We start from the raw sequence: 23,632 nt of genomic DNA on the forward strand, positions 1-23,632 counted from the left end.
ATAAAAAAAAAACCCTCAGTAGATCTTACCATCCCCACTACATATCTAGCCCTAGTCTCTCTCCTGAGTTCTCCAGTCTTTTATAATGTACTGCCTTTTGAACATTTAGAACTGGATGTGCCATGGATATCTAATACAACATGCCCAAAGCAAAACTAACCATTCCCCTTTGAGTCCACCTCTTTAGAATCCCTGGATTCCCTCAAGCCTAAGTCCAAGCACCCCTTTCTACACAATACAAACCTTTCCAGATTTCCTCCAGTCCTCGCTGCTAGTGCCCACCCTCACAAAACTATCTTGTTTTCATTTTGTATGGCCTTATCTGTATCCATGTTGTCTCTCCTGTTGTAGAACGAAAGTCCCTGAGAGTGCTGATTGGCTTGCTTTTTTGTCTTCAGTGCCCAGAGAAGTGTCTGGCACATAAAAAATTCTCTTTAAATGCTTGTTGGTTGACTAATGAAGGGGCAGCATCATGGCTCAGTGTAGAGAGCTCAGGATTTAGAGTGTGAATCCCAGTTCTGCCCCTCACTTGCCTGGGTGACCATAAGCAAGTTCCTTTTCTTCTCTGGGCCTCTAAGGCCCCTTCCTGTCCTAAGTCTGGGAAATTGTATAGTTCAAAGCTACGTTGGAAGTAGTTTTTTATAAGATAGCCTCATACGTTTTGGGGACTCCCCTACCACCTTATATGGAATATCTTTCCATAATTACATCCCGTATAAACTTAGATGATGAGTCCCAAGGGCAGTGGCTTTGGACATGCTTTGCTGTGCTGAGTGTGCGGTCAACACTCAGCTAACAACAACCACAACAATAATAATAATAATAATAAGCTGACTAGCCATGTTCCCAGTTACACCATTATTGCTTAGGAGATCACAGTGCTTTTTACGTCACTACATAGCATTGGGAATGCTCGGAAGTACAGTTTATGCAACAGTATTCGTTTGATTCTGAACCATTTCTTCCTGTTGAAATCAGTTTTTAATGGTCACCTTAATGTTTGCCACATTTACCTTTCGAGAATATCAAGGCCATCTGTGTCTGGTAAGCAAGCAGAATTCCACTGTCACTGCTAACCACAGTGTTGGCAACAGAATTGCTTTTAGATTTTGGATGGCTTCCTATTTCGTAGGAACTTTTTACATAAATCGCAAAATAGCATTTCAAGGATTAATATTTATCGTCTTACCCAGAAGCTTTCTCTAAGTCTATTTAGTGTACTTGACTTCCTGATTTAGTCTTTGAAAGTAAAATAAAGTAATGGTAGTACCAATAACTTATATTCATGTAATGCTTTATATTTACAAATCATTTTACCTATACTATGTCATTTGATCCCCACCCTATTGCTATACCTATTTTATCAATGAAGAATCTGAGTTTAGAATCCAAATGACTTGTCCAAGGTCACATAGCTTATATTCTTCTGAGGAATACAACATATACTCAAATAAGTAAGTACAAAATAATTTCAAGAAAGGCTTCATGTAGGGAGGTAGCATCTTAACTGATGTTTGAAAGAAACGAGAAATTCTTAAGGGTGGAAGTGAGGAGGAAGTACATGTTAGATATAGTAGACAGAGATGAGATGAGATGAAATGTTGAAAGGAGACAAGATATTGAGTTCAGAGAAGGTAAAAGGCTAGAACAAAAACCCCCAATAAATTTATTAACCTATGTATAGTAATAAAGAAGAAAAAAAAGCAGGTTTTTACCATCTACTCCTGTTTCTGCTTCAATCTCCTTTTGAATATGTAAAATACATGGGGGTGAGAAAGTCCCAGATAAGAACTAAGCTTTCTTTAAGAGCATAATTTGATATTTCTTAAATAACAAAAAAAAATATTTTCAAAAAATATTTCTCATTTAAACTTGGTACTGGGCCAAGATTTAAACACTTCTTCTTTCTTATAGAGATGTAGTCTGTGTTTTTGACCTTCCTTTTCTTTTGTTTCCCTCAGTGGGTGGCTGGTGTAGTGGGGATGCCATTTCTAGTGTGGAACGATACGACCCACAGACCAATGAGTGGAGAATGGTGGCATCAATGAGCAAACGACGCTGTGGGGTTGGAGTCAGTGTTCTTGATGACCTTTTGTATGCAGTAGGAGGCCATGATGGATCCTCTTATCTCAACAGTGTTGAAAGGTAGGTGGAAGCAATGTTTTTTTTCCTCTATTAATAATAGTAATAACTAACATTTGTATAGCACTTACTCTGTGCAAAGCACTATATAGTCATCTCACTTGAGCCCCACAACAGCCCTAGGAGGGAGGTGCTGTTCTTATCCCTATTTTAGAGTTGAGGAAACTGAAGCAAGCAGAGGTGAAGTGACTTGCCCAGGGTCACACAGCTCACAAATGTCTGAGGGCAGATTCAAACTCAGGTCTTCCTGAGTCCATTCGCAGTACTTTATTCACTGCACCACCTCACTGCTGGTTGTACATATTTGGTCTGAAAGCTTTCAGTCTTTACATGAATTTAGGCAATAGATATAACAGTTCCTACTTTACTGTTGTTCCTGTTATAGTAAAATCACTAAGTTTCTATGAACAACCTTTGATTGGTCTTTAAAATCTTGAATCCTGAAATTCCACTTTCTGAATGCAGCTTTCTATGCACATGCTGTCATAGTCCCTTATCCTCTTAAACCTATGGTCTGCTCTCTTTTCAACCTCCAGACCTTTACTTCTTTATATTCCTTATTAGGTCTATCAGCCCTATTCTGGTTTCACTCACCTTGATGGCTCAATGTTCAACAATGCTTTTGTTATTCACCTTAGAATCTTTCTCCCCTTCTACTTTCTGCCAGTTCTCAACCCTCAGTTACCCCTGCCATCTCTGCTTTTTCTGTTCATTTTTAGAAGACATAGAATATCCTAAATTAAGTCAGGAAACTGCTTATTGGGTCCACCTGAATTCTCACTGCTGCTCCAATTCAATTAACACTTATTAAATCCTTACAGAGTATAAGGCACTATGCTAGGCACCAGAGATGCAGAAACAAAAAACGAAATAGTCCTGCCTTCCCTCCCCATCTTTATTTCCTATGAATGAATATGTTACATTTTTACACTCTACCCAAACCCCAAACCATGCTGCTAGTATTCAGTAGATGAAACTCAGTTCTGCCTTATTGAGAATATCAAGGCCATCTCATTCAACTCTTTCCTTCTATGCCTTAAAACTTTTCTGTATATTCACTTTTTTATTCTTTTTCCATCCTTTCTCAAAGCAATCAACCCTTCTTCTTAACAAAATCAAGCCTTCCAATTTTGCTCTTGTCCCTATCCCTTTCTACCTCTTTCAGGATCGATTCAATTTGTTATTCTTTAGCAGATTCTTTCTTACTGCCTCTCCCTCTACCTACCTTTCTTTTTTATTTCCTTTCCCTCTACCTATATAAAAGTTCATATCTTCCCTGATCTAAAAAAATTTTCCTCAGTCTTTCTCAGATTACTATGTCTTCTCTCTCCCCTCTCTTACATCTCCAAACTGCTAAAAAAAAAAAAAAGCACTCTCTGAATTGTAAGCTTCTTGAGGATACAGTCTGTACTTCTATAATATGACATATTTGTTCCCAGAAAGCACCTCACTATGTAAAATCATACAATATAAACTGAAGGGCTTATTGGGAAAAAGATAACAACCTAATAAAAATCGTAGCACAGTTTCATACATCTTAGATGCTTAAGAAATAAATAAGCACTGGTGGCATCCGCCTGTGCCCCAGCTATCCAGGCTGATGTGTTGGGTAGACCACAACTATGGACCTCTGGAAGGAAGAGGAAGTTTGCACCAGTCCTTCTGATCTGCCTCCTTCTGCATCAGAAGATACACAATAAATATGGATGGTACTTTACCTTGACAGAGCCCTGAAATCTGCTTGTGGAAGTGAGTACCAGAAGGGTGGTAGTTTGAGAGTTACTGTGAAGTGGTATAGTTTTCTCTGGAAAAGGTAAAAGCTGCAGAAGACATTGCATAGAAGCACACTTGAAATTCACATTCTGCTCAAAAATGTTCCCTAATATATCAGTCTTATCAGAACAAATTTGCATTTCCAAAACAAACATTTTAAGATAATTGACTCTTTATGCAGTATTCAGATGGATTTATTATCTGTTATCAATGTGAATATTTCCTCCAGTGATATCAGTTACAACCACCGATGGCTGCCCATCCTGTGTGAATCTTCTCCATGCCTCTCGTAGCTTTGCCATGGGGATCAGCCCAGTGTGCTAGGTTCTTTTTTCAGTTTTGCCTACCATCATAAGAATACCAGTACATAGCACCTGAACTGTCTATTGGTTATCCCTCCCCTTGACCTCATAACAAGTCGATCTTTTTTAGTCATTCACTTCTCTTATAATATCCTTTATGCTGATTTACCTTTGTAATTTTCCTTTGCAGTTCCAAAGAATTACAGATTCCTTGTTTGCAATGTGTTCTAGTCTGCTCATACACAACATTTGCCTCTTCATTCCCTCTTTGGGTGATTAATTTCTGTTTTTCAGAGACTAGTGTTCCATTACTCACAACTATATAATACCACAAGAAAAAAAAATAGGTATTTAAAAAAGATGGGTCCTAGTGAGCTTGGGGGATATCAAAAAAGATTCTGCAGTATCCTAAGGATAATTCAACCTGTTCTGTTCAGCACTAGGCCCTCTCATTGTGCATTGTGTTGTACAAGATCTCCACTTACTGGTAGACAACCTGTATAGATTGTCTGTACCACTACATTTTGTAGTCTGAACAATAGGCTTTTTTCATCAACTTTCATCAACTTTTCATCAACTTAGGAAAACACTTTAGAGTGTTTATTGCTCTTTTTTTAGGAAGCTGTGTAATACCATGGCTTGATGTAGTCAGTACAATGTCATCTATGAAAACCTCTGAGGGACTACTGTATTTATAAGGAATCTCTCTGTAATTATAGCTCTATGCCACATATACTCTATCTTCTTGCTGGCTCTTCTTTCTTCTCTCACCATCTTATTGTAGATAATCAGAAGTTCTAGTCTCGATCTTCTCTCTCTAAACTTTGTCGATTTCATCCATTCAACTATCTGTGAATATGATGCATATCTTATATCTGTCCTGAGTTTCAGACCCACATTTTCAGCTGTCTGCTAGACGCTTCTATCTAATATTAAACTAATTACTTTTGCCTAAAATCTATACCTCTTCTTGCTTTCCTTGCTTCTATTAATAACTACATCACCATTTTGCTAGTTCTTCATGCTTAAAACCTCAGAGTGATTTTTGCCTTTTTTTCTCCCTTAAGACCTTTCTTCCCAATAGCCAATCAATTGTCAAGAATTTAGTTTTAGATTTGCATCATTAAACAAACTCTTTTGATTATCATCACTTACTTTTCCATTCATCTCTATAGTCTGTAATGGTTCTTCACCTTTCTAAATGATAGCATTTGTGTAGCATTTTAAGATTTGCATTATCTCATTTGTGTTAATTTATTTGATCCTCACAACAACCCTGTGAGGTAGGTAGGTGCTTTTATTAACTCCACTTTACAAATGTGGCAACTAAGGCTAACAGATTAAATAATTTCCCCAAGGCCACAAAGCTAGTGAGTGTCTAAGAGAGAATTTGAACTCAGGTCTTCCTGATTCTGAGTCTAGCACTCTGTGTATTACACCACTCAGTCCTCCTCTATATTCTACTGTAGAATAATCTACTGTATCCAGTAAAAGCATCTGACCAACTTACAGTACTGTATAAATGTTATCTTTTATCATCCAGGTTTAGAAATGTAGATTCTGAATTGTACTAGGTTTCTAGAAATAATTAATAAAACTGTACTTCCCAATGGACATTATTTTAGACATTATAAAACCATAGAAAGCTTTGGAAAAATATATATCCCCTTTGGCAAGAATTTATAAATTAATTTGAGGTTTCTCATACATGCAGGGTAAACTAAACTCAGCTGTTGATTTATTTTGACAGGTATGACCCAAAAACAAATCAGTGGAGCAGCGATGTGGCCCCCACCAGCACCTGCAGGACTAGTGTTGGAGTAGCAGTTCTTGGTGGTTATCTGTATGCTGTGGGTGGACAAGATGGCGTCTCTTGTCTCAATATTGTTGAGAGGTGATTTTTTAAAAATCATTTTAAATCAATCAAGCAATTATTAAGTGCTTACTGTGCGCCAGGCACTAGGCCTTTTTATACAAAGAAAAAGCAAAACTGTCTCTATACTCAGGCATCTTACATTCTAAAATAAAATAAGTTTCTGAATGAAAAGAAATGTAGAGATCTTTTAAAAGAAGCTATTACATGTAAGTTTGGAATAATCAGGGCACCGTTAAGTGCATTTTTCAAAGGACTAACAGGAAGAATGTTCAGTTACTCTGAAACTCTACTACTAATTAAGGCAATTCCACATTGTAAGGATATCAGTAGAGCCTGCCAAGTGTCTGTTAGTTATCCTTCATTCTCACCATCTGATTAGTCCATCTTTCTTTTCATTCATACATTTCTTTTCTGACATTACACTTCTTTGTGATTTCTTGTTTTAAATGTGTTATCCCCTGCTCATGCCCACCATTTGCTTCTCCATTGTCCTTAGAATGATTCTTAATTTCATTTGTTCAGAAACTGTAGTGTTCCATTATTTACCATCATCACAACAATGAAATAATGTTGGGATTTTAAAAATGGACTTTTCATTAAAAAAATTTTGCTAAGCATCATTCTCATATCCCTAGTTAACCACTCCTGTCATCCACTCTGCATTCTTTCTGCAGTTACATAAAGTGAGTTCATTATCTCCATGTTAGCCTTTATTTGTATATTTTTCTTTCTTGAAATCTTTGTAGTTTTATGGAAATAGTTTTATATTTGTGTGTGCTTTGCCCTTTCTTCTTCAAGATCTGGGGCTAATTCTAATATTCCCTTTTGTATCTCCCTATACTACCTTGCACACAGTTGTCTTTTTTTTATTTGTTCAGTCATTTCAGTTGTGTTCTAGTCTTCATGGCCCCATTTGGGGTTTTCTTGGCAAAGATACTGGCGTGCTTTGTCATTTCCTTCTCCAGATTATTTTACAGTGAGAAAACTGAGGCAAAAAAAATTAAGTGCCTTGCCCAGGGTCACACAGCTAGAGGAAACAGGGTCAAGTGACTTGCCTAGAGTCATACAGCTAGTAAATTTCTGAGGTTACATTTAAATACAGTTCTTCCTGTCTTCAGGCCTGGCACTCTATCCACTGCACCGTGTGACTGCAAGAGCTCAGTAAATGTTATCAGGTTAACTGAATTTTCACTATTTCCTACTTATATTTCATGCCAACTGGCATAAATCCACAGGATTTTTTCCCAACAGCTAATTAAATGTTAACAGTTTCACTGCATTTGACAATAAGCAAGAATATATCTTCAAAGATCTTTGGTATAATGTAGGTCCTGTAAAAAAAAGTTCCCTCTTAATCAGAACATGCACCCAGGCTTTACATTTTCTTATTACAGATATGACCCAAAGGAGAATAAGTGGACTCGAGTAGCTTCCATGAGTACCAGGAGGCTCGGAGTGGCAGTGGCTGTGTTAGGAGGGTTTTTATATGCTGTGGGTGGATCTGATGGGACGTCTCCTCTCAATACAGGTTAGTCCTTTCTGAGATTTGACTGCTTCCCTAAAACAGATGACAAAGTTGCCAAGATGCTAGACCACTACTAATAGTAACAGTAGCTAATATGTAGCACTTGCTACATGCCAGGCACTGTGCTGAGCACACTTGTCTCATTTGATTCTCACAACCACCCTGGGAGGCAGGTGATTCTCCCCGTTTCACAGATGAGGAAACTGAGGCAAACGGGTTAAGTGACTTGCCCAGGGTCACACAGCTACTAAGTATCTGAGGCCGGAACTCACATCTTCCTGTCCCCAGGCCCACTGTCCTAGGCAGAGCTTCTGTGCAAACAAGTTACTATAGCTTTCTTCCCTTGTTCTAAAATAGAAAGAGTTACCCTCTAGACACTGAACAGATAGCTGTTTATCCCCTGGTATAGTCTAAAAACTTTGCCTTTTCCCTAAATTGTTCTACAGTTTTAGCCTTCTAAGATACACCAGAAGTGTTCCATTTTCTTTTCTTTCGAAGCTATTAGACAGCTATTGAAAACAAGAATAGGATACCTTCTTTAACTTGTTCACATTTCCAGAGAAATGCCTTGTATTAATCCATTCTTTATATCACAGTCCAAGAAAACAGATACCCACTGTGGGTGGGAGCTGGTGATTTTAATCATTACCAGTCCCAGACTCAGAATATTTTTGCCTGAGCCTGTAACGATTCTCTGTTTGTCTTCCCTGGCATGGGGAGTAAGACTACTATTAGCAAGAGATGGTTGGAACATTTGAATATTACAATGGAGAACAGATGTTAGAATAAACCTAAAAGAGATCTTTCAGTTGGAAAAATATGTCATATCCCACATTGTTAACGGTGACTTTCCATAGCTGTCTGATAGTAAGTAGTTTGCTATATTTAAGAGTGTGGCATGGAAGGAAGCTAATATCTGGGCTGGTGATTAAGAATTTCCTTATTTAAAACTATAAAGCATTGAAGTTACAGTGATTTGGACTTACAAAGTTCCACTGGCAATATATACTGACAATGTGGAAATGTTTCAAGAATCCCTTAATGATTTTTTCCCCTGCAGTGGAACGCTACAACCCTCAAGAAAACCGCTGGCACACAATAGCCCCTATGGGTACCCGTAGGAAACACCTTGGCTGTGCAGTGTATCAGGATATGATCTATGCAGTAGGAGGCAGAGATGACACTACTGAACTCAGCAGTGCTGAGAGATACAACCCTAGAACCAACCAGTGGTCTCCAGTGGTGGCCATGACATCACGCCGAAGTGGAGTAAGTACCAGGGACCTGAGTGGCTTCTTTTCATTGGGAGCTGGTTAAAAGGAATTATCAGGGAAACTTTCATTCTGATGAAAAAACATCTCATCTTCTTTAAAGTATCTTGCAGTAGAATGGAGACTGTCAACTGCTCTTACCCGATTGTTTAGTTTACTGCAAGTTTGGTTTGTAAGTCTACTTCTTGCACATAGAGCAAAGGTTTTTTCAGTGTATCACCTTTAAAAAGGAAGTTTTTGTGTACTTTTGTCACCAGCTAAAACTTGTAGTATTGAGTCATATCACAGTTAGGAAATTGAGTTTATTTTTAATGTTTTGTATCTTTTCCCACACTGTAAGTTATCTTCAGACTGCTTCTTTCTCCCACCCTAATTCTGTCTGCAGCCATTTTAACAAAATACTGTATACCCCTACAACTAAGCCCCCGAAAGGCAAGTAAAAGGCATCGCCCATCTCCAGGGGTCAGTTTTATTCCGGTCCGTTCTAGGGCTGTAGGTCCAGATCAGGGGGACTTGGGAGATTTGTTGAACAAGACATAGCCCTGGACAAAGGTGATTTCTAGAAGTTCAAGTACAGGATACATTCATTCTTGTGTATTTTAATACATTTTTTTAATCCCAGACTTCAAAGAGAACAGGAAGGGACTAAGCATTTATTATGCTCCGCTGTATGCTTTACTAAGGTGCTGTACTAGCACTTTATAAATCTCATTCACTCCTCACAACAACCCTCTGAGGTCAGTGCTATATTATTATTCCCATTTTACAGTTGAGGAAACTGAGGCAGATAGCAGTTAAGTGACTTGCCCAGAGTCACAGAGTGGTAAGTGTCTGAGGTCATATGTGACTTCAGGTCTTCTTTCCTCCAGGCCCAGCACTCTATCCGCTGCACCTCTGGTGTGGTGGAATAGTATATGTAAAAGTGCATCTGAAACAACTGCAAATCCAGGTGTTGTTAAGGCAGAAATAGCATGTTCCTGCTGCTACCAGGCCTACAAGTTAATCAAAAAGCATTTATTAAGCACCTGCTATGTTCCATGCCCTTTGCTTAAAGAGCTCATATTCTCCTGCAGAAATAAGGAGGTTTGGAAAAGTAGTTTTTAGAGAAAAGATAACTAACTCTATCTTGAACATGTTAAGTTTGAAATGTCTTCGGAATATCCATTTCAAAATGTCCACGAGGCCATTGGTGATGCAGGCCCAGAAGTCAAGAGGAAGACTAGAGCTACACACATAGAATTAGCAATCATAAGCATAGAAATGAAATTTCACTCATGGGAGTTGATAAGGTCACCAGTGAATGAATGAATAGAAATTCATTTATTAAGTGTTTACTATGTGCTGAGCACTTTGCTAGAGATACAGAGAAAAGTTAATCCCTGCTCTCAAAAAGTTCATGTTCTAATTAAAGGAGATAACACATAAGAAGAGATTAGCCGCAGAGTAGACGAAAAGGCCTAAATCCAGGATGTCATCCATGCAGGGAGGGGAGCAGTGGACCTAAGACAAGTGGGCCTAAAAGTCACAGGGCACTGGGGATTCTTGTTTCCCTCAAGAAGAGTAGGAATAGGGGACCATTGTCCAGCCATTTATGGTTGGTAAGAAGGGGACGTTGTCCAGAAAGGTTGCAGGTGAGTTCCACAGTGGGCAGGGAAGGGGGAGGACAGCAGAAAGAAATGAAGAGTTATTTTAAGCTAGCATGAATGAATACTAGTTTGCACTAACAATAAACTAAAATATCAACACTGCCAAAGCATTATAGTGATTAGAGTAGAAATATCAACTATCAACTCATATTACCTATAACTAACGAATAGTCTTTTAGCTTAAATTCAGAGAATTTTGGAATTGAAAATATTCTCAGCCATCTAATCCAAGCCATGCCCTCAAAAAAAGAATTCTTCCCTACAGCCTAGCTGAAAAATGGTCATTGAGCCTCTGCTGATAGAGTTCCAATGATGGAGGATCTACCAAGTCACCTTTTTGGTTCCATTTTGGATAGCTGAGTCTTTCCTTTACTCAAATCTAAATTTGCCACATTGTAACTTTCAGAACAAATCAAATCCTTCTTCCATGTCACGCCATCAAATTCTTAAAGATAATTACTATATCCCCTACCCCATTCTTCTCTACTTCAGACTAAATGTCCCCAGTTTCTTCACCCAGTCTTAGATGGTTTCAACTCAAGGTCCTTTGCCATCCTAGTTGCCATCCTCTAGATACTTTCCTGCTTATTTGCTCCTTTTGATATCATTACTATATTCAGTTGATAATATTTTCCCGATGAGTGAGATTCCTAAATATTTTTTATTATTTATTTATTTAATGTTTTTAGTTTTCAGCATTGATTTCCATAAGATTTTGAATTACAAATTTTCTCCCCATTTCTACACTCCCCCCTCAATCCAAGATGGCATATATTCTGATTGCCCCATTCCCCAGTCAGCCCTCTCTTTTGTCACCCCACTCCCCCCCCAATCCCCTTTTCCCTTACTTTCTTGTAGGACAAGATGAATTTCTATGCCCCAATGCCTATATATCTTATTTCCCGGTTGCATGAAAACAAATTTTTTTTTTGAACATCAGCTTTTAAAACTTTGTGTTCCAAATCCTCTCCCCTCTTCCCTCCCCACCCAACCTCCCTAAGAAGGCAAGCAATTCAGCATAGGCCACACATATATCATTATGCAAAACCCTTCCACAATACTCATGTTGTGAAAGACTAACTATATTTTGCTCCCTTCTGTTCTGTCCCCCTTTATTCAGTTTTCTCCCTTGACCCTGTCCCTTTTCAAAAGTATTTGCTTTTGATTACCTCCTCCCCCATCTGCCCTCCCTTCTGTCCTCCCCCCTTTTTTATTCCCTTCCTCCTTTCCTGTGGGGTAAGATACCCAAGTGAGTGTGTGTTATTCCCTCCTCAAGTCAGATCCAATGAGAGCAAGATTTACTCATTCCCCCTCACCTGCCCCCTTTTCCCTTCCTACAGAACTGCTTTTTCTTGCCACTTTTATGTGAGATAATTTACCCCAGTCTATCTCTCCCTTTCTCCCTCTCTAAGTATATTCCTCTCATCCCTTAATTTGATTTTATTTCTTTTAGATATCATCCCTTCATATTCAACTCACCCTGTGCCCTCTGTCCATACACACACACACACACACACACACACACACACATTCCCTTCAACTGCTCTAATACTGAGAAAGATCTCATGAATTACACACATCATCCTTCCATGTAGGAATGTAAACAAAACAGTTCAACTTTAGTAAGTCCCTTATGATTTCTCTTTCTTGTTTACCTTTTCATGTTTCTCTTGATTGTTGTGTTTGAAAGTCAAATTTTCTATTCAGCTCTGATCTTTTCACTGAGAAAGCTTGAAAGTCCTCTATTTTATTGAAAGTCCATATTTTGCCTTGGAGCATGATACTCAGTTTTGCTGGGTAGGTGATTCTTGGTTTTAATCCTAGCTCCATTGACCTCTGGAATATCATATTCCAAGCCCTTCGATCCCTTAATGTAGAAGCTGCTAGATCTTGTGTTATTCTGATTGTGTTTCCATAATACTCAAATTGTTTCTTTCTGGCTGCTTGCAGTATTTTCTCCTTGATCTGGGAGCTCTGGAATTTGGTGACAATATTCCTAGGAGTTTTCTTTTGGGAATCTTTTTCAGGATGTGATTGGTAGATTCTTTCAATTTCTGTTTTCCCCTCTGGCTCTAGAATATCAGGGCACTTTTCCTTGATAATTTCTTGAAAGATGATGTCTAGGCTCTTTTTTTGATCATGGCTTTCAGGTAGTCCAATAATTTTTAAATTATCTCTCCTGGATCTGTTTTCCAGGTCAGCGGTTTTTCTAATGAGATTTCACATTGTCTTCCATTTTTTCATTCCTTTGGTTCTGTTTTATAATATCTTGATTTCTCATAAAATCACTGGCTTCCACTTGCTCCAATCTAATTTTTAAGGTAGTATTTCCCATTTGGCTAATTCTGCCTTTCAAGGCATTCTTCTCCTCATTGGCTTTTTGGAGCTCTTTTGCCATTTGAGTTAGTCTATTTTTTAAAGTGTTATTTTCTTCAGTATTTTTTGGGGTCTCCTTTAGCAAGTCATTGACTTGGTTTTCATGGTTTTCTCACATCACTCTCATTTATCTTCCCAATTTTTCCTCTTTTCCTCTACCTTCTCTTACTTGCTTTTCCAAATCCTTTTTGAGATCTTCCACGGCCTTAGACCAATTCATATTTTTCTTGGAGGCTTTTGATATAGGCTCTTTGACTATGTTGACTTCTTCTGGCTGTATGTTTTGGTCTTCTTTGCTACCAAAAAAAGATTCCAAAGTCTGAGTCTGAATCTGAGACCGTTTTTGCTGCCTGGATTCCTAAATATTCTTGTATTAAATTGTTTTCTTCTATCTGATTATTAATTAATGTTTTGGGAGCTGTTGACTTTTTCTGATTTTTTTTTTTTTAGAAATCAGTCTAATTTTGTAGATACGGTCATTTGACAATAGATTTATGGACTTCTCCATTTCCTTTTCTGTTCATATATATAATTAAACTGAAAATGACTGCATGTAGGTGGAGGGATTCAAGTGAATTTGAACAGTATTTTTTGGTCCTAGCCTATGATTTCATCAGTGTAGGGAACTTCAGATAAATAAAGTCCCCGTACCAATACAATTGCAATACATTTTAATAGTCTTGGAGCATTCCATTATGTTAAATTATTTAACAGTGATCACATAGAGAGTGCACATCAGAGGAAACCCTTGAACTCAGCTCTTTCTGACTTAGAGGCCAGCCCACTTTCCACTGCTGCCTCTTATTAAATAATAGTTAATAAGAATAAATATGATAGCTAATATTTATATAACCCTTTCAGGCTTTCAAAGCACTTTTTGTATATATTATCTCACTTTATCATAAAGCTTAAAGAGTATTTTTTTTTAATTAAAGAGACCAATCTAATTAGGAAGACCAATCTAAAATTTGTTATGGCTTTCTGTCTCCTAAATAGCTTTTATGTTTTTGTCCTATAGGTTGGCCTTGCAGTAGTGAATGGACAGCTTATGGCAGTAGGAGGTTTTGATGGTACAACATATTTGAAGACAATTGAAGTCTTTGATCCTGATGCTAACACATGGAGGTAATCTTTAAACTGTACTGAAAAATTATCTCTTTCATTCACAGCAAACTTAGGCCTTTATATGAACATGAGATAACATGTGATTGGGAATAATCTTAGATAATTGAGTCAAGAAGTTGTTGGAGTTCATTGGAAAGATACTAGTAACATAGCATTTAATTGGATCTGACTTGAATCCCTAGTGCAATGAAATGGTTAAGTGATCCAGCTTAAAATCTTTGTATCATTATATCATTTGAGGCAGCCATTTCTTAACCATATAGATCTTCCCTCCCAATTAGAAAAATGTTTGATAGCATAATGAAGTTCCTGACATTGGTTCGTCAGGTATTTATTCCTTTGCAATATAACTCTAGTCACAGAAAGAATGTTATGGATAATTCAAAGTTGTTCATTGCAATATTAATGTTATCTTGAATCTATATGTTGCCATTTTGCTAAAGTATTTGGACAACTTTTACATATAATCAGATCAGCTTACAATAACTCCCCATGATTCCATAGGTAATGTCCTAAAATATATTTCATTATATATTTATAGAATTACTATTTTAGAGCTATGAGACCTTCTAATCCAACTTGCTTATTTTATAGATGAAGAAACTGAGATGCAGAGAGATTAAATGACTTTTGGTAAAATAAGTAGTAGATTTGGGAATAGAAACCAGATCTCCTGATTCCCCAGTCTAGTACTCTGTTGACTCCCCAGTCTAGTATTCTGTTTTTACAGATGGAGAAATGAAGACACATGTTTAAATGACTTTCTTTCCCTTACTGTGAAGTATTTCTTTTCATCATGAGTTTTAGGTTTTTAGAGGGAAATGTTGGATAAGAACTATTTGGGAAGTCGTCCAAATTTTTCCATTTATTCTACCATTTAATTCCATGACCTTATGCACATCTGAGTTTCTACATGTGTACAAAAGGAGTCCTTGAATGTTTCTAAACTACTTTGAACCCATGAGGTCAGTGTAAGCATTACCATCCAGCCTTATAGATGACACAGCTGAGGCTTAGGTGAAGTGACTTGCCCAAGATGATATGTCTAATAAGTGTCAGAGCCAATATTTTAATCCACGCCTTGCTCACTCCAAGACTAGTGGTCTTTCTGCCATACCAAGCTGCCTCCCACATTCCCAGGTTAAATTTGTGAAAAGTTCTAGGATCATCTGACAGATCCTATCTGATTTTTGCAAATACTTATCACAAACTTCACAATCTGTAAGGAGTTCTGTGTTCTGTTCTATGGAAATGCTGCTTCTTACAAATGGTTGGTTGGATCCATGTGTTTTAGACACTGTCCTTTCTGTACTAGACACAAGTGGATCATAGAATTTAATGCTTGAAGGAACCCTAAAAGTCATCTGATGTTTATACTGCACTGTTCTGCCTCTATCACTTGTAAACTGAACAGGCTTGGACAGTTTTTTTTTTATGGAAAAATACCACTTTTTCAATTGAAACTGCTTTAGATTGGTTGGCTATATGCTGTATTAATTGGCAGATAGTTTTAAAATAATCATTATCCTTGTAGGAAATTTATTTCTTTATAAATCTGTCAGATCACATAGAAAGAAAATAGTGTCATATGCCTTGGACTGGCATGAATTTTTATAATTACCATTTGGTTTTTAAGAGTCCACTTATATCGAATACTTCCTCCCATTATTTGAACCCTGTGCTTAACTATTTTGGGAAGAGCTTCCAAAGTGTGCTTGTTTGGAAGGGATTTGATTTAATTTAACCTTCTTACTGAACTATGACATGCAAAAAATAATTGCTAAAACCTATACCAGGTATTACTAGATGCTGTAATCCCAACAAGAAAAAATAGCCAGCATACTGTACTAATACAAAAACTGCTGATTTAGACATTTCCCCCTGACAGGTTCTTTTGGTTTTCATCAGCAACAGGAATTAAAGAGACATGAATTAATTCACTCATTCATTCCGCAAATTTATTGAGTGCCTATCATGTGCCAGGTACTGTGTGGACTACAAAGTTATACAAGATCTGGTAAGAAAGTAAGGAGAAGGAAGAGTGCTGAACGATCTATTACTAAGCTTTTTGCTACTATATTAAATGCTGTGACCAGATCTTCAGAGGTTTTTCTTGGGACAGTGATGTGTTTCTAGCTGCTGTTCCTAGGTTCAGCCTTTCTACACTAGGCCCAAGAGAATTTTGCTGTCATAATTCTTGTAATCCTCCTTCTCTCACAGTCTCTCCACCACTGCTTCCTTTTTTTATCAGTACAAATCTTCAAAAAAAAGAGGAAAATTATACTAGTCAGTCTAGAAGACTTGAGAGAGGCCAGATTTCTTTCCAAAGTTATAAATGTAGCAACATCTATTTTAATATTTCAGATCAAAGAAACAATCTGCTTGGAGTTTGACATACTTGGAATATTGTATACTTCGTGGAACCGTTGAGCTTTTTTTTACTTTTAATCTCATATTCCTAAAATATGGTTCCTCAGTCCTCTTCTCCTTAGGTTGAAAAGCTGGATGGCCAGCAAACCGAAATGGGTAATGGTGATTGAGTCTGTCACAGAAACTTGAGAGTTGTAGAGGATCTCAGAGGCCATCAAGCCCAGATGGAGTCTGTGTGGGGTCCTCACCATCACCCAGCCTTCCCTTGATGATCCCTAGTGAAGCAGCTCCTTTTTCTTTTGAACAGCTCTGTTTTTCCTTAGGTCAAAGCTAGATCTTTTGCCTCCTGGCAGTTCCCCCCACCCCCTTGACCCTTTTTCTGAATACATTTTTAATACCTCTTCCTTTCAACATCCTGTCAGGTGCTCAAAGGCAAGCCCATGTTCCCTCTCTCCTCCAGGCTAAAAAGCTAGTTTCTTGAGTTGGTCTTTGTACAGTGTGGCCTCCAGTCCCCTTGCCCTCCCCACTCTTCCCCTCTGGACTGTCTCCCCCCCATTGGTGTCCTTTAAGGCATAGTGCTCTAAGCAGAACAGATTCTTCAGGACATGTGACCTCAACAGATGAATCACTATCACATCTGGTATTCTGGACATGCCTCTCTCAGGGCAGCCTAGAATACCATTAGTTTTTTGATTGCTGTGTCCTATCACAGGAAATCAGATTCTGTTATAAATTCCAAAAGGTGTTGTTGTATTGACTTTATGTGAACACTCCTAGCAATGAGTGATTACTTACCTTGGGCTTGGGTTTTTGTTTTCTGGTTTTTTAATCAGAGGTTTCTGTTCTGTTTCATTTTGGGTTTTATATCCCCCATTGCCTAGTAGAGTACCTAGCGTATAGTAGACAGTTGATAAAGACATATTGACTGAGTGCTAGACTAATGATTTTTAAAATGGAATTTGAGTAGAGAGAGCCCCAAATACCTTACCATATTTTATTTTTCATTTTTAACTATAAAGTATACCACACCAGAGAAACTTATATCTTCAGTAAACATTTTTGACTGATTTGTTATCTTGTACTGGTTTTATGTGGCTGATTCGTGAACAGATTTGAACTGTTAGAAAATCTGACTGTGTTTCTTTTTTTGCAGGTTATATGGTGGTATGAATTATCGTCGGCTAGGGGGTGGTGTAGGTGTGATTAAAATGACACATTGTGAGTCTCACATATGGTAAGCATGTGTGAGGAATCCCTGTGGTTCTCATTCACATATATGCCTGTGTGTCTAGTGGAAAGACTCATTGACTTTGGAGCTATATGAGGTTCTCGAAAACAGATCAAATTTTATTCTTTGCCGGTGCCTCAATGTGGAAATATAAATCCAGTGACTTTTCTGAAAGAGCAGCTATCGGAAACTACATTGGCTGGACTCTTCCCAACACGTTGAAGCTTCGCTTATGTTTTAATTTTTTAAATACCTTATATGCTTTTTGAGCAAAAAACCTTCAGAGCACTCCAGCATAAGCAAGACCCCAGAACCAAAAGGTATGTTGGGAGTCTGGCAAAGGGAACAAGTTGCCTCTTCCAAGATGAAATGAAATGTTTCCCACATAATGGAAACTGTAGTGTGGAGTGGGCAAAAGTGGAAAATGATACTGAAAACATTACTTTTGCCTTAGCAGAAAGCTTCAGAAAAAAAGTACTTGACCTACAAGATGCCACCTTTGCACAAAAGTTTTTGACAATGTGCAGAAGAATATTTATTTTTTGTTTTCATTTGTTATATAATTTTCTTTTTACTTATCACCAAAAAAGGAAGAAAAAAAAGATAAACAACAAAACCCATAATTGTTATTTTAAAGTGATTGACTTTGAAAATGCTCATTTGGCCGAGTAAGACTACATATAACCTATCTTTTCTGAGTATTCCAATTCCAAAACTATATATGATGGATCAGCTTCTAAGGATCACAATTGCAAAAAACAGTTATACAAAATACATTAAGTAGTCAGCCTCCTTATTATCTGAAGTTCCACATGACTTGAAAGTCTTTAAAAAAAAAAAACAACTCTTGTTTTTAAACATTAGAAGTCAAAAAGGAATGTTAGGTCAATAAAAGTCTAGACTCTCAAATGCTGCAGTTTTCTTCAGTGACAACTTAATTCTTGTTTTCCTATGTGAACTTGTTCATTGACTGCTTTTATTACAGTCTTTTTAAAGCAATGTTCCTCCTAGGTTTTTCTGCTAGAACTAGAGCTCTGCTCAGTGCCTCTAAAAAGCCAGTTAGGGGACCCTCCCGTACTGCCTGGAGAACCCTGCAGAATCATCTGCAACTCTGCAAGAGTTCTTGCTCAAAAGCATTGCAGACCGAAGCAACTCTGCTTTCTGTTTCCTTATCACTACCACGGACCAGCAGGGAGAGTTGATGTCTCCCCCTCAGTGAACACTGTTATACAAGTCCTTACACTTAGTGTGCAGGCCCGGAGAGGCTGAGGCCTACCTGCGACAAGATGGGATTCTGCAATTTGTGTAACAGAGTATATGTTAGTGAGTGAAACCGATTGAGGTGTCTGACTAACAATGTTTGGTTTGTTGTGTAAAGCTACACACTGTTGTCTTCATCCTTGCTGGTGAAGAGCTAAGCATGTAAGGTTAGTGAAAAGGAAAAGCAATGATGAAAAACCCTCCTTTCTCTGGGTTTGTTCCTTGTTTCCTTATTCATGTGCTTGATATGAAAGTCTTGGAATAAGACTTCCACGATGACAACAAAAGTGAATGACCATCCCTTTTTTCCCCAACAAAAATGGTTGGCAATTCTTGTGTTTACATTCAAAAATCATTTGCACCTTTACAAGAAAAAAGAAGTATTTGGTAAACAGTTGTTTACATGTATCATTTATGCTTTTTCTAGCATGAGTAACTTGTTAAAAAAATAGTGTTTACCTTAATAAATTTCTTTAATGCTATTTAGTGCTTGTCCCTTTTTATTTAGTGATCAGTACAGCTGTCCAGCTGCTTTCTACCTGCTTATTGATATATGCCTCATAGATTACCTTTACAGTTCAGATGTGAGCAATTTAAATTTAAAGAAATAAGAGAATTATCAGCCTAAATTAGAAAGCTTAATTATATAGTTTAATATAGGTTGAGATAGCATTAATACATCTGTAAGCTTTTTCCCAGTGTAGGAGTTCAAAAAAGGATTATAACTTGAAATATTGTCAGGAACCACATACCACAATAGATTGCATGCATTCCTTGTTTTTATTAAACTATGTCCAGTATTGATTAATAGGAAATATATTCATATTACATAACCTAAAATTTCTTACTTAAGAGTTTTTCCTTCCAGAATGCATCATGAATGCATTTGCAGCAACTAGAAGCAAAATATCAGTATTGTCCAGCATTGTTGATATTGTTTCTATTCAGAGGAAAGGAACAAAATCCCAAGAGTTATTAGAATCAGGGAATCCTCAGGCTTAGGAAGGATTCCTAGAGAAACATGTCACAAGACTCAGAGCTGGGAAGGTACTACAAAGCAATCAGTCATGAAGGAGCACCATCTACCATTTCAAAGTCTTCTTCACCAAAAGCTGTCAGTAGACTTTGTCTTTGGAAATGCATTTCCTTTTTTTTAATTGAAGATGGGTATAAATTTAGAAATAAGATTTGCTTTGTGGCCATCTTTCCTGATATACATCCATTCCACAAAACAAAGGATACCATAATGCAGAAGTTTGTTATGTATACTAATATATGTTTGTGTGTGTGTCAACATACATGCTCATGCACACACACACCCCTAATCCAGCATGGTTTTTTTTTCTCCCCAGCTATGGTAGGAATTTGGCAAAGAGACAAAGTTGCCTCTTTAGAAAGATAAAATGGTAAACCACATAGTATTCTGTGTATCCACCTGTGAACTACTTGTAGATAACAACATTTTCTCAACCATAACCAAGCTTCTTTGATGAAGAGGGGAAGGGATGAGTACCTACCCTGCACCTCTCCCAATCTCCCAACAGAATTTGCTTAGGGCCAAAGGTTGTGAAATGGTGGTGACTGGTTGTGCTGTTGCGGGGTGGGGGAGTGGGAACCTTTTAAAGGTCAAGTTTGACTAAGCAAATGAGAAAGGAAGAAAAAATGAGACAAAAGGAAATAGAAAAAAGACAAGGAGAAGAGGGAAGGAAGAGATTTGAAAATTAAGGGGAAGAAGAATGCTTGGGGCAACTCTTTCCCTCTATTCTGTAAAGAGCTTGTAAGATCTGGATTCTACGTGAATGGCTTCAAGGGCTCTGCGCTACAACTGGATAGATGTGACACAGCCCAAGAGAACTAATATTGTTACAGAGCTATGTTTTCAGAATGGCCGAGCTCCCAAATCTTGAAGTGAGGAATTTAGGCTTTTTAACTGCGGTGGAAGCGGGTATTACTTTGCCAAGCTTAAGCATTACCAGAAGGCAGCAGGGTGATGCAGGAAATTGGGCACAGGACTTAAACAGTCAGGAAGATGTCAGTTTGACTCCTGCCTCAGACACTAGCTATGTAACCTTGGGCAAGTTGCTTAATCTCTTTCCTCGACTGTAAAATGGGGATAATAGCATCTACCTCACAGAGTTATTGTGAGGACCAAAGAAGTTAATATATAAAGTGCATTTCAAACCTCAAAGTGCTATATAAATGCTAGCTAATATTATTAAAAGAAATCTGAGACATATTGTTAAATTTTATATGTTCCCATTCAATTTTTTTCGATCACTTTTTGCATCTTGACAAATAGGCAGACATTTAGTTCTCTTTTTCTTACAGAAGTGAGCTGGACAGCATTTAAAGCAGGGGTCCTTAACCTGGGGTCCATGGACCCGCCAAAGGATCTACTAATAGGTTTCAGGAAACCTTTGAATTTGGATCAGAAAAAAAAATATCTTTATTTTCCTTTGTAATACTGTATATTTCTTTTATTCTCTTAAAAACATGAGAGTGGGTCTGTTCATTGGCTTCACCAGATTCCAGAGGAGTCCATGACATACAAAAAGATAAGAATTCCCTAATTTAAAGGAAGGTAGGTATCCTAAGTGAGTGGAGTATTTTGAGCCTCAGAGATCTATGATAACTTCACATAAAGTATATATTTGGAGCATAGGTACTTAAGCATAAGTTGTCTGTAAGTAATCTCATCACAGCCCTTTAAAGGGTTTTAGCAGTTTAAAAAGCTTTATGTGCCTAGGAAAACAAGATAGATATATTTAAACTTAAGTTTTACAAACTTAATTCCACTTTCTGGCTACAACTTGCTTTTCTAGTATCATGTCACACTACTTGCCATGAAAAACAGGTTCAGGGTTGTAGAAAAAGCACTGGAGATTTGATCTCCAGGTGTGTGACTTTGAGCAAGTTACTCTCTGGGCCTCAGTTTCCTCTGGAGAAAAGAGGGTATAAGACTACTTGCCTTCCCTTCCCCAGAGTTAGGAGGAGTGTTTTGTAAACCCTAAAAGTGCTGTAGACATAGGAAGCTGTCGTCATTCTTTGCCTCTGGAATGGACCACTGTCCTCTTGTACCCCTTAAAAATAGGTCCCTTCATTTTCAAGGAGCAGGGTTGTGTCATTTCATCTTTATGTCCCCACACCTAGCACAGGAGCTATCACATCTACTTCATACCCTTCATTTTAAACTGATTGTTGCTGTTTCTATTCAGTAATTTGTCATATTTGACTCTTCATGACCTCATTTGGGGTTTTGTTGGCAGAGATATTGGAGTACTTTGCTATTTCCTTCTCCAGCTCATTTTACGGATGAGGAAAACTGAGGCAAACAGGGTTAAGTGACTTGCCCAGGGTCACCTGCAGTCAGAGTCTGAGGCTGCTTTTGAATTCGGGTCCTCCTGGCTCCAGGCCCAGAGCTCTATCCACCGTGCCACCTAGCCGCCACTAAAGTGCTATCTAAATGTTAGCTATTGTTACTTGCTCCAGCAGACATTGATAGCATGTGAAATATCATTATATATAATTATATGCTAGATGATTGAACTTAGATGTTTAGATCAGGTATTGAATCATAGACATAGTCTTACTTTAAATACGTGTTCTCACCCAGCACAAATTATAATGGGATAGAGGTTCTAGACACTCTCCTGGCTGTCTCTGGAAGTGCTTAATCATCTTAAAGTCAGAAGGATATTCTGTTTTGTTTAGCCAGCAGTTCTGCTGCAGCTAAATTCCATTTCTTATTATTCATATGAAAACTTACATATAAAACTATTACATATTGCAAGCCCCATGGAAACTGTTCAAAAACACAAGATATTTTAAAGAAAGTGGTTATATTAAGACAAGCAATTTAAGTATATAATTAACAGAACCAGATATTTGACTTAATGTGGGGAGGGCATTTTGATGCTGGTGAAATTAAAATGCAGAGTACTCTCTGTGTATTGACTTTTTCCCAAAAACTTTACACACTACTATGATATACTTCCCTGACTAAAATAGTCCTTTTCACAAACTTAAGGAAATAAGTAATGAATTATTTATGCAGTAGGAATGTCTTCAGGTTTAAAGATCGTAGCATAAGCATCACCTGGGGATCTTCTCAACTTTAGAAGTAGAAGAGACCTCAGAGAGCATCACCTAGTCCAACTACCTCACTTTATAGATGAGCAAACTGGGGTTAGAGGTTAAGTGACTTGCCTGAGGTCATGTATTCAGTTAAGTAACAGAGCAGGTAATTTAACGCAGAGCCTATACCTCCAAGTGCTTTTCTACACTGTCTTGTTTACACATGCCTATGCATTGTACTTCGATGAATCCATAAGGTCACTCATATATGTGGCTCATAAACCCTCCAGACCTTTTCATTCTAAGCAGTTCTTACCCATGTATTCCCTCAAATCCCCCCACAGGATCCAACAGAGATGCAGCTTGGCCCAGTACACAGACCGCTGGCTTTAAGTCTTAACTAACATCCTGGCTGTATGACCCTGCCCAACTCTACTAGCCCATCCCCCAATTAATACTCCATCTCTCCTACCCCTCTTCCTTGCTTCCTCATCAGCTGGAGCAGGCAATGGCAAACCACTCCAGTATCTTTGCCAAGAAAACCCTAAGTGGGGTCACAAAGAGTTAGACACAACTGAACATCAACTCCTACTCCTACATTCCCACAACTTAGGTGTCACCTCTTACCTCCCTAACTTCCCTAAAACCCCTTCCAAATAGCCTG

At 37.9% G+C, this 23,632-nt stretch overlaps 1 protein-coding gene across 1 annotated transcript in view; it reads left to right on the forward strand.

Annotated features, from left to right (window-relative positions):
* The window catches only part of KLHL20 (kelch like family member 20), a 62,377-nt gene extending 43,002 nt beyond the window's left edge, over nucleotides 1-19,375 (forward strand). Inside the window, exons 7-12 of the mRNA XM_036756059.1 lie at nucleotides 1,962-2,145; nucleotides 5,968-6,111; nucleotides 7,488-7,621; nucleotides 8,679-8,887; nucleotides 13,930-14,036; nucleotides 17,560-19,375. Coding sequence (XP_036611954.1) covers nucleotides 1,962-2,145; nucleotides 5,968-6,111; nucleotides 7,488-7,621; nucleotides 8,679-8,887; nucleotides 13,930-14,036; nucleotides 17,560-17,644 — 863 coding nt within the window. The 3' untranslated portion in view covers nucleotides 17,645-19,375. The remainder of the gene's footprint in view (nucleotides 1-1,961; nucleotides 2,146-5,967; nucleotides 6,112-7,487; nucleotides 7,622-8,678; nucleotides 8,888-13,929; nucleotides 14,037-17,559) is intronic.
* The last annotated feature ends 4,257 nt before the right edge of the window (nucleotides 19,376-23,632 follow it).

Source organism: Trichosurus vulpecula, chromosome 4 (genome assembly GCF_011100635.1).
Source record: "Trichosurus vulpecula isolate mTriVul1 chromosome 4, mTriVul1.pri, whole genome shotgun sequence".
Classification (NCBI taxonomy): Eukaryota; Metazoa; Chordata; class Mammalia; order Diprotodontia; family Phalangeridae; genus Trichosurus; species Trichosurus vulpecula.